General features: G+C 52.1%; 1 protein-coding gene across 1 annotated transcript in view; it reads left to right on the forward strand.

Moving 5' to 3' along the window:
* The window catches only part of CORO7 (coronin 7), a 57,978-nt gene extending 45,729 nt beyond the window's left edge, over nt 1–12,249 (forward strand). Inside the window, exons 10-28 of the mRNA XM_070413093.1 lie at nt 3,555–3,609; nt 4,124–4,181; nt 4,354–4,499; nt 4,578–4,670; nt 4,831–4,962; nt 5,354–5,480; nt 5,824–5,999; nt 6,514–6,622; nt 6,732–6,818; nt 6,906–7,048; nt 7,122–7,226; nt 7,302–7,387; nt 8,158–8,299; nt 8,404–8,493; nt 10,218–10,334; nt 10,567–10,702; nt 11,125–11,216; nt 11,417–11,503; nt 11,620–12,249. Coding sequence (XP_070269194.1) covers nt 3,555–3,609; nt 4,124–4,181; nt 4,354–4,499; nt 4,578–4,670; nt 4,831–4,962; nt 5,354–5,480; nt 5,824–5,999; nt 6,514–6,622; nt 6,732–6,818; nt 6,906–7,048; nt 7,122–7,226; nt 7,302–7,387; nt 8,158–8,299; nt 8,404–8,493; nt 10,218–10,334; nt 10,567–10,702; nt 11,125–11,216; nt 11,417–11,503; nt 11,620–11,625 — 1,987 coding nt within the window. The 3' untranslated portion in view covers nt 11,626–12,249. The remainder of the gene's footprint in view (nt 1–3,554; nt 3,610–4,123; nt 4,182–4,353; nt 4,500–4,577; nt 4,671–4,830; nt 4,963–5,353; nt 5,481–5,823; nt 6,000–6,513; nt 6,623–6,731; nt 6,819–6,905; nt 7,049–7,121; nt 7,227–7,301; nt 7,388–8,157; nt 8,300–8,403; nt 8,494–10,217; nt 10,335–10,566; nt 10,703–11,124; nt 11,217–11,416; nt 11,504–11,619) is intronic.
* Nucleotides 12,250–16,984: the final 4,735 nt, after the last annotated feature.

A 16,984-nucleotide genomic window follows, 5' to 3' on the forward strand; every position in this document is an offset into this window, starting at 1 on the left:
AGTGGCAACTGCCCCCTCTGACCAAACCTCAGGCTCACACGTCACCGCAGTCCCCACCACTCCCAGTTGTCTCACATGAGGCTACTTCACTCACTCAGTTTCCTGAAGCACCATGTGGCTCTGGTCAGACTGTCTTTATGTCTCTGCCTTTGTGTCCTGTGTCCCCTAACACCCTCAGAAGTGTCCACAGATACTGCAGGAGGGAGTGGATGTTCTGAGGACCTCCAGCCTGACTTTTCCCAAAGAAGAGGCCCTGAAGCCTCTTACCTCTGCAGCCAGTTCTCCATGATGGAGAGACCCTATTTGCCTAAATGGTCCATCTCCTGCCATGATCTTGCACCCTGGACTCAGACAGGCCATGCTCTTATCCACCTAGAGGTTCAAGGGCAGCTTCCAGGAGACCACTCCCAAGTTTGTCCATCCTTTCCTCATATGCCTTCAAGATACCACCTCCCTTTAGAACCTGGTTACCTGGAGCTTCTTTGAGGAGTGTGAGGCCGAGCTTAGTCCAAGGTCCCCACAGCCCAGCCTGGGTGACGGAGTCAGATCCAAGGGACCTGGACTGTTTTGGACCAGTGGCATTGCCAAGATGTGGGCTGATGGGAGGAACCAGAGAAGGCCTAATGAAGCAGGCACACCTCACTACTTCCTGTGTTAATTGTCAGAATATTAGGAGAGTTGATAGAATTATCAGAGATTGATCCTTCCCCTGTGTGACCCACTCTGTACCACCATCATCCTGCATCTTCTGGGAGTTTGGGCTCAGAGCTAGGAGGCAGATCTGAGCTCTAGACCGGACCCTGGTCAGAGCCCTTTTCAGTGACAGGCCCAGATGTTAGTCCTCCCCCTGTGCCATGGCAGCAGGAGAGGTGACTATGCCAGCTCTCACCACCTCTGGCCCTCTGCCAGGCAGGGGCTCCATTCTGCATTCCAGACCCAGACCTAGCATGGCTTTCTTGGTAAAGCCTGGGGTCAGGCCCATGCTAGCTGTTGGCCAACCCTTGGGGCTTGTGCCATGACCCTATTTCCTGGCCAGTGCCTTGGCAGGCAGGTGCTCCCGCCTTACCGAGCTGCTCAGATAGCTCTGCCTGAGGTGAGGAAGACTGGCTTGACCTGTTGGAGGAGCCAGCCCTGCCCTCTATGACTTCCTGCCCCCGCACCCCGAGCACCTGAGTCAGTAAGCTGGCCAGCTGGGACTGATGGGGTGTGTGCAGGGAGGCCAGGTCAAACCTCTTAAGGAGGTTGGTTTAGAGCACAGGTGAGCCATCAATGCTGTGGTGGAAACTACAGTCCCACCAGTTCTCACCAAGGCAGCAGGAGTGCCCAGCCCACTTGTCCTCAGACTCTGCCCTGAACCCATCACCTCTTGCTTCCACTCTCCCTACCCATCTCCACATGGTGACCTCTGCACATCGGCTCCTATCCCTGTTTTAATACTTAAGATGTGCCATCAGCTTTTCGTTGCTTATCTGATGGAGGCAGAACACTCCTTCTGATGTATTAGATCCCATCTTGTCTTGCATCTAGCCTCCCCAAGCCTCAGACCTTCACCGTAATTGCCCAGGCCACCAACTACATTGTCCTCATTCTTCAAACAGCCCCTGCACCCACCTGCCACAGGCCCTTTGCTCATGCTACTCTTTCTGCCTGGAACTCTCTCCCCTGGACTTGGGAACATCCCCTCTGCTCTCTGCTGTGTGTCCTCAGAGAACTTTCCCTTCACATATTTGTGGACTGTGTCTGCCTCTCCAGGTTGGGAACTTCTGGAGGTCAGAGGTGGGGTCTTTTGTATCCACCTCCAGTCATGCCTGTAGGTGGAGTCAAGGGCTGGGCACAAACCAACTTGCCTAAGGAATGAATGAGAATGAACTGAGTGAAAGCCCTGTTAGAGCTGCTGGATGGACCTGTGTCCAACCCCTCTGAAGCCAGCATCAGTGTGGGGGGCACCCCAGGCCACACATTGCTTTGTCCCTCCTGCCTGCCCCTCCCCCAAGGCAGGCAGTGGTCAGACCAGGTCAAGAAGGGCAGTCCTGGCCCTGGCTGATTTGGCTCAGCAGATAGAGTGTCAGCCTGTGGACTGCGAGGTCCCGGGTTCGATTCTGGTCAGGGGCGCATGCCTGGGTTGTGGGCTTGATCCCCAGCAGGGGGCATGCAGGAGGCAGCCAATCAATGATTCTCTCTCAACATTGATGTTTCTGTCTCTCCCTCCCTCTCCCTTCCTCTCTGAAATCAATAAAAATATATTTTAAAAAAAGAAAAGAAGGGTAGTTCTGAGCCAACTCTCCCTGCTGGGCTTGAGGGTAATTAGAGGCTGTATTACTCACAGGTGACCAGCCCAGGGTCTTCCAGGAAGCTGTGGAGACAACCAGGGCCCCACCCAGCTGCTCAGCTCACTCTGTAGCTCCCAGCAGGGTATGTGTGTGGGGTGTAGGTGGGCAGCAGGCAAGCTTTGGGAAGTTGGCTGGGAGGGGTGGACAGGCAGGGGAGGAGAGGGCTGGGCCCTTTGTTGCTTGGGTGAGGATAGAGGCAGCTGTCACAGCTGGGTGACTGCTGACCACTGGGACCACAGTGAGGACAGGGTTCTGTGTGGAGACAAGTGTCAAAATGGGGACCCAATCCTGTGGGTCCCCAGGGACATGAAACCAAGACCAGGAAACAAATGAATGAAGGCACCTACCAGAGTTCTGGGCCCCCTGCCCCTGAGACCGTGGGCTGGAAGGCGATGTTCACAGGGCTGGGGACTGCGAAGGGCCTGGAAAAGGGGCATCATAAATCCCTGGACAGCCACAGGCCCTTGGCCAAAATCAGATGGGTACAGAGCAGCAGGGATGCTGGGGGCCTCCAGCCTTCCCTCCATGTTCCCAGCCACCGTCCCTCCCCAGACATGCCTTGGGAACGGGGGGGATGAAGAACGGGGAGGCAGGGAAGCTTGGCAGCAAAGGAAGCCCTGCTCTGGCTCAGGCTTGGCCACAGGGGATCAAGATCGGTGTGGAGGGGGAATTTGAGTCTCTAAGATGTCATCAAGGCCCCAGGAGCCTGGGGTGACTGAGGAGATGGCCCCCAAACCCTAGTGCAGACCTGGAGCATCCACCCAACTGCACTGGATGGGGATGCAGGGAACCCCCCAGTTCCAGCACCTTCTCACCTGCCCTGGTAATGCTGGCATGATGTCTAGGCTGCTTAAGGTGGGACCAGGGACCAGGGACAAAATGTGGGGTCTGCCTGGGGTGAGAATGGGGCTGAGGTACAGAAAGAGGGGATGGATTCCCTGTGCCCAGGGCCCAGCACAAGTTCTAAGTAAAGCAGGTAGCAGATGGAGGACTCTGGAAAAGAAAGTTTAGGATGTTGGACATGCTTGGTGTGTTGGTAGCACAGGGAGATGAGACAGAGGGTTCTGGGGGACTGGCTGGATGCAGCTGGAGGGACCACATCCCTCCCAGCCACTGTGATGCTTGGCCTGAGCCCTTATCTGGGTCACAAGGCTCACAGACCTCTTACTGCCCTTGGACCTCGGGAGGCTGGCTCCACCCATCAACCAGTTCTCTCTCCCACAGGTCTCTGATGCCCCTCTTGGACCCAGACTCTGGGCTCCTGGTCCTGGCGGGAAAGGTAAGGGAGCAGCTGGAACTACCCCACCACTAGCACCCCTACCCATGTCCACCCACGTCTGGCCCCTAGGGCTCATGCCAAGCCTAGTGCTGACCTTAGACCTAAGCAGACATCTGGGAGAGTGGGGAGTACAGGATGCTACCGCCCTCAGAAAGGAGGAACCAGAACAGTGTTCCCCAGGCTTCACTAGTGCCAGGCTGAGCAGCCTCCTGCCAGCATCTAGGCCTCCAAGTCTCCATCCATGAATGTCAGCATCATGAGAACAGGGTGAAAATAGGGCAGTGTAGTACAGAGTAGGCAGTCTGCAAATACTGAACGTATACTCCCAGTGCTGATGAAGAACAGGTGAAGTGAAGTCCACGGAGGGCTCAGCTCATTGCCCAGCGCATGGTGTCTGTCATGCTTCTGTAGCTCGGGTCCTTAGAGAGGAATGGGAGAGCTGGTACTGGGCCTGGGGCTGCCCCAGGTCACCAGAGTTTGGTCAATGAGGGTCCTTAGGCTAGGCTCGTTTCAGGGTGAGAGTCAGCTGTACTGCTACGAGGTTGCCCCCCAACAGCCGGCACTGAGCCCAGGTAAGCACTGCCCGTCACCCTCCCCTCCCCTCTCTGTTTTTTTGTTTTCTTGGTGTGTGTTTTTCTCCTCCCTTTCTCTTTCTTCCCCTGCCCTCTTTCCCTTCCCTTCTCTCTCCTCCCCGCCTCCCCTTCCCTGACCACCCTGATTCTTTTCCTGTGGTTTCCCCAATAGTGACCCAGTGCCTCCTGGAGAATGTGCTTCGGGGGGCTGCCCTTGTGCCGCGGAGGGCGCTGGCTGTCATGGGCTGTGAGGTACTCCGAGTCCTTCAGCTGACTGACACAGCCATCGTGCCCATCAGCTTCCACGTGCCCCGCAAGGTGAGGGGGGCCTGGGTGAGGGGCTGGGAGGGCCTGGGGGCCTGGTGCCTCACTGACCACATACCTGTCTGCCCCCAGGCTGTGGAGTTCTACGAGGACCTGTTCCCCGACACTGCAGGCTGCGTGCCTGCCTCTGAACCGCACTCCTGGTGGGCTGGGAGCAACCTGCAGGTAGGACCAAGGCCTGGCTGGCTGCTCCTGGTCTCCACCAGCCCCTGGAAGCCCTCCTGACAGCAGCCCCATGCATGCCCCCACAGTCCAGCTGTGCACTAACTCAGCTGTCCTGTGTCCCCCGTCCCTGCCCACCCCTCAACTGCTGCCTCCCTCACAGGTACAGAAGGTCAGTCTCAACCCGACCTGCCAGCCCCACCCCAGCTTCACTTCCCACCTGGTGCCCCCTACAGAGACCTCCCCTGATGCAGTCCAGCCTGCGAAGCTGCCTACAGGCAACAAGGACCCCAGTGTGAGTGCCAGTGGGAGGCCCCTGGTCTTTTTAGCCTTTTCTAGCTGTCAGGCATGACAAACATGTAGTAGAAAGTGAGACTGTCACATAAAATCTAGACTTCTGGCTTCTCTTGAAATATTGGCAGATCTTAACCACCCTGCACCCGCCTTCCCACAAATGCTGCCACCTGCTGTCCCATGGTCTGAAGTTCCCTTAACCCCCATGTTATTCCCACCCCCTGTCAGCATCTGCCATTAGGCCCCTTCCTCATATCCCAGAGCCAGGCTTCATGCCCAGCTCAGTGTGCCACAGTCCAGGAGGAGGGGCCCAGAGTGATGATCCCAGCATCCCCTCTCTTTGGCCAACTCACCAAGGGGCCTGTGACTGATCCCAGGTGCTTTGCCCCCAGGAGGGCTTCTCCTCCCCTCCCAGCTCTCTGATCTCACCCTCCACGCCATCCAGCTTGGAGCCCTCGCTCTCCAGCACCAGTGGCATTGGCACCAGCCCCAGCCAGAGGTCACTGCAGAGCCTTCTGGGTAAGTGGGTGGTGAGGGGGCAGCTAACCCTTCCACCCCCAGCCCAGTCATCCTCCTCTGTACCCGAGCCTCTCTCCCCTCCTGGTGGAGTCCCATGTCCTGTGGTATGAAGTCAGTCTCATCTGGAAGAGGGTGGCCTGGACCTTCCCTGGAGCCCTTCGCTTTCACTGAGATACCCTGAGTTTCTTTCCATTTTGGGCCAGTTGTGTTGGCTGGAACAGCAGGGGTCTGGGCCTGGGCACATGCCCTGTGTGGTTCTGCAGTGAGGGGTCCTCCTGCAGGGCAGCCCAGGGTGGTCAGGTAGGGTATCCTTACAAGGCTCTGTGTCCCTACTGCCCACCAGGCCCCAGTTCCAAGTTCCGCCATGCTCAGGGTACCATCCTACACCGAGACAGCCATATCACCAACCTCAAGGGGCTCAACCTCACCACACCCGGTGAGAGCGACGGCTTCTGTGCCAACCAACTACGTGTGGCCGTGCCCCTGCTCAGCAGTGGTGGGCAGGTGGCTGTACTCGAGGTGAGAGCCCCACCCTACTACAGCTGCCCCTAAGTCCCTGTGGGACACTAAAGGTATCCGTATTCACACCAGTCCACATTCCTGAGCACAAGCCATGTGCTAGGCATCTACCCAGCATCCCCTTTAATCCTCCCAGCTGCCCCATGTGGGGTGCCACTCTTATCCCCATTTTACAGATGAGAGTGGTGAGGCACAGAGAGGTTTAGTGACCTGCTGGGACAGCTGTGTAAGTGGTGGAGCTGGGGATTTGAACCCAGGCCACCTAAGCCCTACGCTGGAGCTCTTTCCACCATCTCACGCTTCCCCGCAACCTCGCCCCCCCCCGCCCCACACACACACTTTCTGGGGCCTCACAGTTGTCACTTAAGACTCAAAGCACAAGGTGGGTAAGGCAGAGAGCTTGGGCCACCCAGCAGTGGGGCATCAGCTACAGGGGGTGGGGACCCAGGCATGCTGTTTGCCTTGCAGCCCTGCTTGTTACTAACGGTACTTGGTGTGGGGGCACCTCCCACAGCTTCAGAAGCCTGGCCGCCTGCCTGACACAGCACTGCCAACCCTTCAGAATGGGACAGCCGTGACCGATCTGGCCTGGGACCCCTTTGACCCCCACCGCCTTGCCGTGGGTAAAGAGGCTGGGTGCTGGGCTTGAGGGACGGTCCCAGGATCTTGAAGAGGAGCAGGGGGAGCCTGGGTGTCTTGGGCCCAGCAGTGGTGAGCCTTTGCTTTCTGCAGCCGGGGAGGACGCCAGGATTCGTCTGTGGCGGGTGCCCCCAGAGGGCCTAGTGGAGGTGCTTACTACACCGGAGGCTGTGCTGACAGGTCAGGTGGGCCTTAGTAGGGCAGGGGGCGGAGGGACAAGCAGTGGCTCCTAAGGAGCTCAGTATCACCCCATGCCTTGGTCCCCAGGTCACACAGAGAAGATCTACTCTCTGCGCTTCCACCCCCTGGCGGCCGACCTACTGGCCTCCTCTTCCTATGACCTTACCATTCGCATCTGGGACCTTCAGGCTGGAGTTGAACAGTTAAAGCTGCAGGGCCACCGGGACCAGGTAGGATAGCTGTGGGGGCAAGCGCCCAGCCACAGGGCAAGAGACCACCTCTCACCTCCCTACCTGCCCCCAGATATTTGGCCTGGCCTGGAGTCCTAATGGGCAGCAGCTGGCCTCTGTCTGCAAGGATGGATGCTTGCGGGTCTATGAGCCCCGGAGTAGCCCTGAGCCCCTGCAGGTAAGCAAGATGGGATGGGGGAAGTCCTCAGGCCATTGGGGGCCTGGCTGACCCTCATGTGCTGTATTCCAACAGGAAGGCCCAGGGCCTGAGGGGGCCCGTGGAGCCCGCATTGTCTGGGTGTGTGATGGTCACTGTCTGCTGGTGTCTGGCTTTGACAGGTGAGGACTCAGGAGCTATCGTACCTATTTCCAGACTTCAGGAGCCACTTGTGTCTCCCTCCCCCAGACACACATACACCAGTCAGGCATGCAGAAGCTGTCTTCACCCATCACTTACTGGATGGATGGATGGATGGATGGATGGATGGATGGGAGGGAGATAGGGAGGTGGGAAGGGAGGGAATAGTGAGTCAGCTGGGGGCCCAGAGGGATGAAAGCTAGGAACTAGTTGAAACACACTAAATAGAAGCAAGCCTACTGGGAGGGCCAAGGATTGGGCATTTGTCACTTAGGAGGAGGGATCAGGGAGAGCCTCCTAAGGGAGGTGTAGCAGGGAACTGGGTCACAAAGGGGCTAGTAACCAGAGGATATCAAGTGTGGGTGGAAAGACCAGGAAGCTGACCAGCCTGACTGGAGCAGAGGGCAGGAAACAGACCCTGGGGAGAAAAATCTAGACTTATTGGGCCACAGTGGCCATTGGACAGGTATCAGGGCCCGGACTGCTGAGGAGCGTTGGAGGGCAGTGAGGGTTTGGGGGAGTAGTTAGGGAAGAGGGGTTGAGGCAGGCGACAAGTTAGGACACTATTGCATTAGGCCAGGCCACTAATTCTAAGGGCTGGATCAAAAAAGAGGATAGGCAGGAGCTACTCCTCTGGCCTTGAGGCCCCCAGCTCAACAAGATCAGGGTCCTTGTTGGAGTCCTTGCCTGCCTCATGCCCCTTCAGCAATATGAACCTGTTTCTGCACCCCCCACCCCTAACCCGCTGTAGCCGAAGTGAGCGCCAGCTACTCCTGTACTCAGCCAAGGCCCTGGCTGGTGGCCCCTTGGCAGTGCTGGGGTTGGACGTGGCTCCTTCCACCCTGTTGCCCAACTATGACCCAGACACCAGCTTGGTGCTACTCACGGGCAAGGTAAGCAGGGGTGCACAGGTGCGGGGCAGGGGCCAGATGAGAGGAGATTGGGTGAAGACAGCTTTAGCTGACCACCTCACTCTCCCCTCTATCACCCCTTCCAGGGTGACACCCGAGTGTTTTTGTACGAGCTGCTCCCTGAGGCCCCTTTCTTCCTGGAGTGTAACAGCTTCACTTCGCCTGACCCCCACAAGGTGAGCCCTGAAATGCCATTTACCCGGTCCTCCTTCCCTAGGTGGCACTACATGGCTCCCCCGCCCTCTTATGGCCATCTGGGGAAATGCAGGGGCGTGTCAGGTGTGCTCAGCAGCTCCCAGGAGCTGGTGGTTAAACTCAACCATTATTGGAAGTTAAACTATATAAGGTTAAGTTATATGAGCCTGCAAATAAGTTACACTAAAAATGAAGGCAAGCCATCGAACATACTGTCCAACCTATGAGGGAAGTCGGGGGGTGAGGGGGTAAGAGATTAAGCAAAGGACTTGTGTGCATGCATATGAGCATAACCAATGGACACAGACACCAGGGGAGTGAGGGCATGTGCTGGGGGGTGGGAGCAGCTGAGGAGAGGTCAATGTGGGGGAAAGGGAGACTCATGTAATACTTTAAACAAAAAAGAATTCAAATTAGCCCTAACTGGTTTGGCTCAGTGGATAGAGCATCAGCCTGCAGACTGAGGGGTCCCAGGTTTGATTCCGGTCAAGGGCATATACCTTGGTTGCGGGCACATCCCCAGTGGGGAGTGTGCAGGAGGCAGCTGAATTGATGTTACTCTCTCATCAATGTTTCTAACTCTCTATCCCTCTCCCTTCCTCTCTGTAAAAAGTCAATAAAATATATTTTTTTAAAAAGAATTCCAATTAAAAATATAAATAAATAAATAAAAGCAAGCTCTGGCCGGTGTGGCTCAGTTGGTTGGAGCATTGTCCTGTATACTGAAAGGTTGGGGGTTCGATCCCCAGTTGGGGCACATATGGAAGGCAACAAATAGATGTTTCTCTCTCATTCTCTCTCTCTTTCTCCCTCCCTCCCTCCCCCCTCTCTCTATCTCACCTGGGGCTCAGTGGTTGAGCATCGACCTATGAACCTGGAGGTCATGGTTCGATTCCTGGTCAGGGCACATGCCCCATTGATTGTGGGCTTGATCTCCAGTGAGGAGTGTGCAGGAGGCAGTCAATTGATGATTCTCTCATCATTGATTTTTCTATCTCTCTCCCTCTCCTTTCTTCTCTGAGGTCAATGAGAGATATATATATATTTTTTAAAATGAAGGCAATAAAGCCCTAGCCAGTTTGGTTCAGTGGATAGAGCGCCAGCCTGTAGACCAAAGGGTCCCAGGTTCGATTCCAGTCAAGGTCACATACCTTGGTTGCAGGCTCCTCCCTGGCCAAGGCCCTGGTCAGGACTCATGCAGGAGGCAACCAGTCAACGTTTCTATCTCACATCGATGTTTCTCTCTGTCTTTCGCTTTCTCTTCCCTAAAAATCAGTGGGAAAATATCCTTGGGTGAGGATTAACAAAACAGGAAAAAAAAATGAATACTCAATTTATCATTTCCTAATTATTTTACCTGACTTTATTATCTTTTGTGCCATTGAGGTTATTTACATCTGTCAGAGCTGCCCAATGGAAAGTACTATATGATGGTATGCTACTGTACATTCCTTCCCACATCTGTATGCGACAAGTCAATGAAATCAGCCATGGCAGTAGTTTTCAAACCATGGAAATAGGCAATGAATCAGGGCGTCTTCCTCCAGAGAGCCAGTTGTTAAACATGTAACAGCCCTGACTGATCTGTCCAGAAATGGGCCTCGGTCCTGGTGCTCCTAAGTGAGGAGTACTGGCACCCTGGGGGGTCGGTGCCCAGCTGTGAGCTCTGGGCCCCAGACCCAGCTTGACTCCTCTATCCCCTCAGGGCTTTGTACTCCTGCCCAAGACAGAGTGTGATGTGCGCCAAGTAGAGTTTGCCCGATGCCTGCGGCTTCGCCAGACCTCCCTGGAGCCCGTTGCCTTCCGGTTGCCCAGAGTCAGGGTGAGGATGGGGGCCCAGTATGCCAACACCCAGCCCCTTTCTGGAGCTTTGGGGCTTGAGTGGCCCTTCCCAAAACTGCCCCCCTCACTACTTTTTGGGGCACCTGTTCCCTTACCCTGCTGAGATTCTGAAACTCATAGAAACTCCAAACTGGAGCCCCTCCCCATGCATGGCAGTGGGCACTGAGCCTCTGGTCAGTGCCTCTGGGCAGCCTCTTCCTCCCTCCCTGCAGAAAGAATTCTTCCAGGATGATGTGTTCCCAGACACAGCCATGAGCTGGGAGCCCGTGCTCAGTGCCAAAGACTGGCTGGGAGGTGCTAACGGACAGCCCCGGCTTCTCAGCCTGCAGCCCCCTGGCATGACCCCAGGTCAGAAGAGGGACTGGGGTGGGTAGGCAGCAGGGAGTGGGTGGGGGTTAGAGAAAGGGGCAGAAGACAGATCCTCTGTCCCTGCTGGCATGCAGAAACCTCTGGTGCTCCTAAGGATGGGCTGGCTGTGTCTCCAGGCTCAGTCTCTAAACCACTGGAGGGCAGGGTCCAGAGTCTATGTTGCCATCACAAGTCCCCACCCCCAATACATGCACACTCACATACTCACATACTCACATACTCCTGCTTGCACACAGCCTGGTGTTCAGGGCAGGCCTTATGAACAGAGGGTTGAGTAGTTGTTAATGCCACCTCTGGGGGTCTCTGCCACAGAATCCCCTAGGTGGCTGGTTCCAAAGGTTGGGCAAAGATCCCCCACCGAAGGGACTCTTATGCCGATGCTTGTCCTTGCCCCGCCCCAGTGAGCCAGGCTCCCCGTGAAGCTCCTGTCCGGCGGGCCCCATCCTCAGCACTCTACCTGGAAGAAAAGTCAGACCAGCAAAAGAAGGAAGAGGTAGGCACAGGAGAGGGCTGGCCATGGGGAGGGGATGGGGTCCCCTTAGTTGCCCTTCAGTTCTCTAGCCTGACCCACATTGGGCAAAGTAGAACAAAATGCCTCTTTCACAATCTTGATGGGGTTCAAAGTGGGGTCCGACATTCTTGGGGTCAGAGGTCCTATTCCCTTCCCACCTCTTCTCCTGTCCACTCTCCTAGCTGCTGAGTGCCATGGTGGCAAAGCTAGGGAATCGCGAGGACCCGCTCCCCCAGGACTCCTTCGAAGGTGTGGACGAGGACGAGTGGGTGAGTGAATTAGTAGGCCTGGCATCCCATCCCTCCCTACTCACCCCTGCAGCATGTGCCACCTCCCTTCTCCACATCTTCTCAACTCCCACCCACTCTTTCCTTTATCTCCCCAGGACTAGTCTGCCAACCAAGCCACCACTGGCCTCACCTGCCGTTGCCACCTCCTAGAACCACCTAGTGCCCCTGCACACCTCATATCTTACCCTCAAACTGGAAGGCACCTTTTGGCTCTGGCATAACTCATCCCAGAAACCCTGGTTTTCTTTGGGCCTTGAGCACTTCCATCCCCTCCAGGCCTTGCTAAAACACCCATGGATTGTCTGCACCTCTGCTTTCTCTGGTACTGCCAACTTCTCAGCTGCCTGCTAGCATGTGGAGCCAGAGTCATGGGGGTGGAATGAGTGTGGGGGTCAGTAGCATGTCCCTGAGCAAGCCCTGGAATCCCGGTTTCCCTACTCGGACATGGGCTGCTTTCGCAGAGCACCTTCAGTTATTACATGCCACCTCATCTTGCCTGCTGACCCAATTCTGGTCAATGGCCTTTGGGGGCTGGCCCCCTGCCAGACCATTTGGAGCAGCACCAGCCTCAGGGGTCTGGGACAGTCACCCTGCTCCCCAGGCTTGAAGCCAGGAGAAGCAGGCATCACAGGCTGACGGCCTGTTAAGGGAGTGTGAGCCCCACAGGGGCTGGCCTGCACATGCCTGGGATATTTTCAGCAATTAAACTTTTTCTAAGCTTGCCACCTCTTGTGCTGCTGTGGTCTCTGGGATGGCTGGGAAGGGAAGGGGACAGGAGTTTAGGTGAGGGTTCCCTCTGGTCCCAGGCTCCATTTTGCTCCTGAGGCCGTTTCCAGCATGCTCGAAAGTGCATTCATTCATCCAACACAGAGGTATCCAACAATGCTCTGGATGGTAGATACTGTAAAACAGATGGGGGTGACATGAGCTTCTCAATGTACTTAGTATAGTCTTATTATGTAGGGGAGCCAGATTGTGTGCAAGAAAGCAAATAGCCATAAAGAAGATAAATGATGTTGAAGAGAGTGACTGGGATGCAGGCGAAAGAGTTTTTAGGGTCTGGGAAGGTGACATTTAAGAAGAGAGCTAAGACCCAAAAGATGAGAAGCCACAGAGAGAGCCATGAAAATGTTTCAGACAAAGGGAAGGATGGCCTGGGTGCTGAGAGAAGAAAGAATTTGGAGAGTTGGATGAAAGGAAAGAAGGGCAGTGGTCCATAACATAGCACAAAGCAGCCTGTCTTTCATTCATTCAACACACACTTAGTGCCTTCCAGGTGCTGAACTTCCAGAGTGGAGTAAAGGGATAAAAGTTATCCACCAGGAATCCACATTCTAGTGGGAGGAAAGATTATAAACAAAAATAAAAATAAGTGAATAATATAATATGGTAAAAGATGATAATATAACCAAATTGCTTGCCACCACAAAAACCAAACTCATTAGACAGGTGCTGGTGAAAAGGGAAAGAGGTATCATTCAAGTGCTGGTCACGAGAGGAGATGGAGGACTGTTGTCACAAAGCCCATCTCAACATCTCAGTGTAGGCAGGGTTGTTGTTTTTTGTTTTGGTGTTTGTTTGTTTTTAAATATGTTTTAATTGATTTTAGAGAAAGAGGAAGGAATAGGGAGAGATAAAGAGAAATATTGATTGCCTCCTGCACACCCCCCCACTGGGGATCAAGCCCACAACCCAGGTGCACTGGTAACTTCTTGGTGCATGGGATGACGCTCAACCAACTGAGCCACACTGGCCAGGGCCAGGCAGAGGCTTTTATAAGGAGGGAGAGGCAAAGCATAACAAATAAATCAAGGGAAGGGAGTTGAAAAGTTCTCTCCTTGCAGTCCAGTCCATTCCAATAAGGACCTCAAAACTGGTCAAGTGATGGTCTAGTGTGTGTGTGTCATCCAGGTCTTCATCATCCTGGTTCTTTGTCCTTCTGGTTCTGTGTTTGAAGATCAGCAGAACTCCCAGACCTGGCCCTAGCAGGTTTGGCTCAGTGGGTAGAACGTCGGCCTGCAAACTGAAGAGTCCCAGTTTCGATTCTGGTCAAGGGCACATGCCCAGGTTGCGGGCTGGATCCCCAGTCGGGGGTGTGCAGGAGGTAGCCAGTCAATGATTCTCTCTCAACATTGATATTTCTATCTTTTTCTCCCTTTCCCTTCCTCTCTGAAAATCAATAAATATATATTTTTAAAAAGAATTTTTGAAAAAGTGAAAATTAAATTAAACAAAAAAAAAATCCCAGACCTAGGATGACTGAAGGTCAGAGTCTGTATCTTCTGAAGTTAGTTCCTAGGATTTTTGGGGTGGGTTACAATTTTCCATTGTTACAGTTCCCCACTGTCAATTTTTTTTTTCCATTTCCATGGAAGTTAGGGAGTTGTAGACAAAATATTTCAGAAAACTAGAAAAATTCAGGATCCAGTCTAGTTCATAAGTGAAAAAGAAAATTTTACAATTAACTGAACTAGAGTCTAATATTCATAACTGTGTTGAAATATATATTTTCTCCTAAAATCACCCTCATTTTTATCAAAGAGCCAAATTAAGACGAACTCATTAAGTCCAGTTTCAATTTGGCCTGATGGTTTGCATAAACATAATAGGAATAGCAATTGATCATATAGGCTTTTTAAATCTGCTTTGCTGGAATCTCACAAGAAAGTTTCCTCAGGACAAAGAAGCCAAGTCACACAGTTGCCATAAGGCTTTTCCTGCAACACCTATAGGTTTGGGTAAATTCCTCAAGTTCTTGAGGTCCCCAAAATGTCTCGAGGTTCTTTTCTTGCCGTCTCCCAGGAAAGCAATCTGTCCCTTCCCTGGAAAGACTGCCATGAACCATATGTATAAGCAAGGTACCAGGCCATTTTTCCAAGGGGCTTTTATAGGCTTCAGAGTCAATCTTCATTCCTTAAAGCCTTTTTGCTGATATCCAGCGTCTAGGCTTGTCTTCCTCAAACTCGACATTCCAGTCAAAGTCTTGGTTAATAAAACAATAATTCGGAATTGGCTTTACGTGTCCTGTTATAAAAAATATCAGATTTCTATTGGGTTCATACAAATAAACATATTGCCATGAAAATAATAATACTCATTAAGAGTTTTTAAATTCTGGAAGGATAAATAGGGAGAAAAATATAAATGCTTTAATATTGCTTATCAAGGTACAATTTACCAATTTGCTCTAAGAAAACAAGTAAGTTTTTAAAAATCAGCAATATTGCCAACAGTCTTTTTTTTTTTTTTAATATATTTTATTGATTTTTTACAGAGAGGAAGGGAGAGAGAGATAGAGAGTTAGAAACATCGATGAGAGAGAAACATCGACCAGCTGCCTCCTGCACATCTCCCACTGGGGATGTGCCCGCAACCCAGGTACATGCCCTTGACCGGAATCGAACCTGGGACCTTTCAGTCCGCAGGCCGACGCTCTATCCACTGAGCCAAACCGGTTTCGGCCAACAGTCTTAATAAGAACAATAATTAGCTTCAGTTTATTCAGTCCCATAATTTTTGTTTATACTGATTATTTTCCAGTATTTCTATGAATCCAGTTATTCCTTAAGAGTTCTATAAATTTTAACTATTTTAACAATATGATCTGAAACTTTATTGTCCAAAATTCATACATTGAAATAAGTTAGAAGATGTAACATTTTTGCAAATGCATCAGAGTAAAACAATGACTGTCTCTAAATGACAAAAAATACTTAAAATACCATGGTTATAGATCTGATTATAATGCAATTTATTTTATAACAACATTTGAAGATAACACTCAGAATTACAAATGAAAGTATATCAGACTAAGAAATCAATTAATTTGTTCCCCACTGTCAATTGTACCTGGGTTTCCTGTGTGGAAATTACAGTTGGTTTTGAAAAATATAAGGGAGCTTCCTGGCCTTTTCACTTATTAAAATTATCATTCCCGTCATCAGGGCATGTACCCAGGTTTCGGGATCAATCCCCCAGTGGGGGATGTGCAGGAGGCAGCCAATCAGTGATTTTCTCATCATTGATGTTTCTATCTCTCCCACTCCCTTCCTCTCTGAAATCAATAAAAATGTTTTTTTCAAAAAAGAATGGAGGTTTTAGCCAGACACAACAGGCCACATATAATATGATACCATTTACATGAAACTTCCAAAACACAAGTCCACCGAGACAGAATAGATTCGTGGTCACCAAGGGTAGGGACAAATGGGCAGTGACTGCTAATGGTGAGGTTTTTTTGGGGGGGGGGCGGGCGGGGAGGGTGGATGATGAAAATGTTCTGGAGCTTGTAAATGTGAATATACTAAAAAGCATTGGCCCTAGCCAGTTTGGCTCAGCTGATAGAGCCTTGGCATGCGGAGAGAAGGGTCCCGGGTTCGATTCCGGTCAAGAGCATGTGCCTCGGTTGCAGGCTCCTTCTGGGCCCTGGTTGGTGCGAGTGCAGGAGGCAGCCAATGTGTTTCTCTCACATCGATGTTTCTCTGTCTTTCCCTCTCTCTTCCACTCTCTCTAAAAATCAATGGGAAAATATCCTCTGGTGAGGATTAAGAAAAAATAAAAAGCATTGAATTGTACATTTAAAAAAGATGAATTGTAGCCCTAGCCGGTTTGGCTAAGTGGATAGAGCATCGGTCTGCAGACTGAAGGGTCCCAGGTTCGATTCTGGTCAAGGGCAAATGCCTGGGTTGCAGGCTCTATCCCCAGTAGGGGTTGTGCAGGAAGCAGCCAATCAATGATTCTTGATGTTTCTATCTTTTCCCTCCTCTCTAAAAATCAATAAAAAAATATATTTTTAAAAAGATGAATTGGCCCTGGCTGGTTTGGCTCAGTGGATACAGTGTCGACCTGTGGACTGAAGGGTCCCGGGTTCGATTCCGGTCAAGGGCACAGGCCCAGGTTCTGGGCTGGGTCCCCAGTGGGGGTCCTGCCCGTCAGTGATTCTCTCATCATTGTTGTTTCTAACTCTCTCTCTTCCTCTCTGAAATCAATAAAAATATATATTTTAAAAAGATGAATTGTATATGTGAATTATATCTCAATAAATCAGTTATTAAAAAACGGCCTCATTGAGAAGGTGACATTTGAGCAAAGAATTGAAGGAGGGAATGAGCCCTATTTTGAAGTTTTCTCTTTTCTTAAATATTTGTGAGAACTTGGTATCAAACTCCTTATGTTCGGGTGATGTGTATTTATTGCTTATCTTTTAGTACCACATATTTTGGCAAAATCAAGGGAAAAAATTGGCCCACTTCTGACCCATGTATTGGGTGACTCCTAGCGCCCCGGGATAAGCTCGTGGTCCCAGAGGGGATCACCTCCGGAGCCCAGCGCGACGCAGGACCCGCCCCCAACTTCGCCCAGGTCTCCTGCGTAACCACTGACTCTCCGCCCCTCTGGATCAAGGCTACGCGCATGCCCAGCGTGGCGTCGCGCACGCGCTCTCCATAGCTCTCTTCGACC

This window comes from Myotis yumanensis, unplaced genomic scaffold, assembly GCF_028538775.1.
Source record: "Myotis yumanensis isolate MYYU_CA2020_CCGP unplaced genomic scaffold, mMyoYum1.0.hap1 SCAF_4, whole genome shotgun sequence".
Classification (NCBI taxonomy): Eukaryota; Metazoa; Chordata; class Mammalia; order Chiroptera; family Vespertilionidae; genus Myotis; species Myotis yumanensis.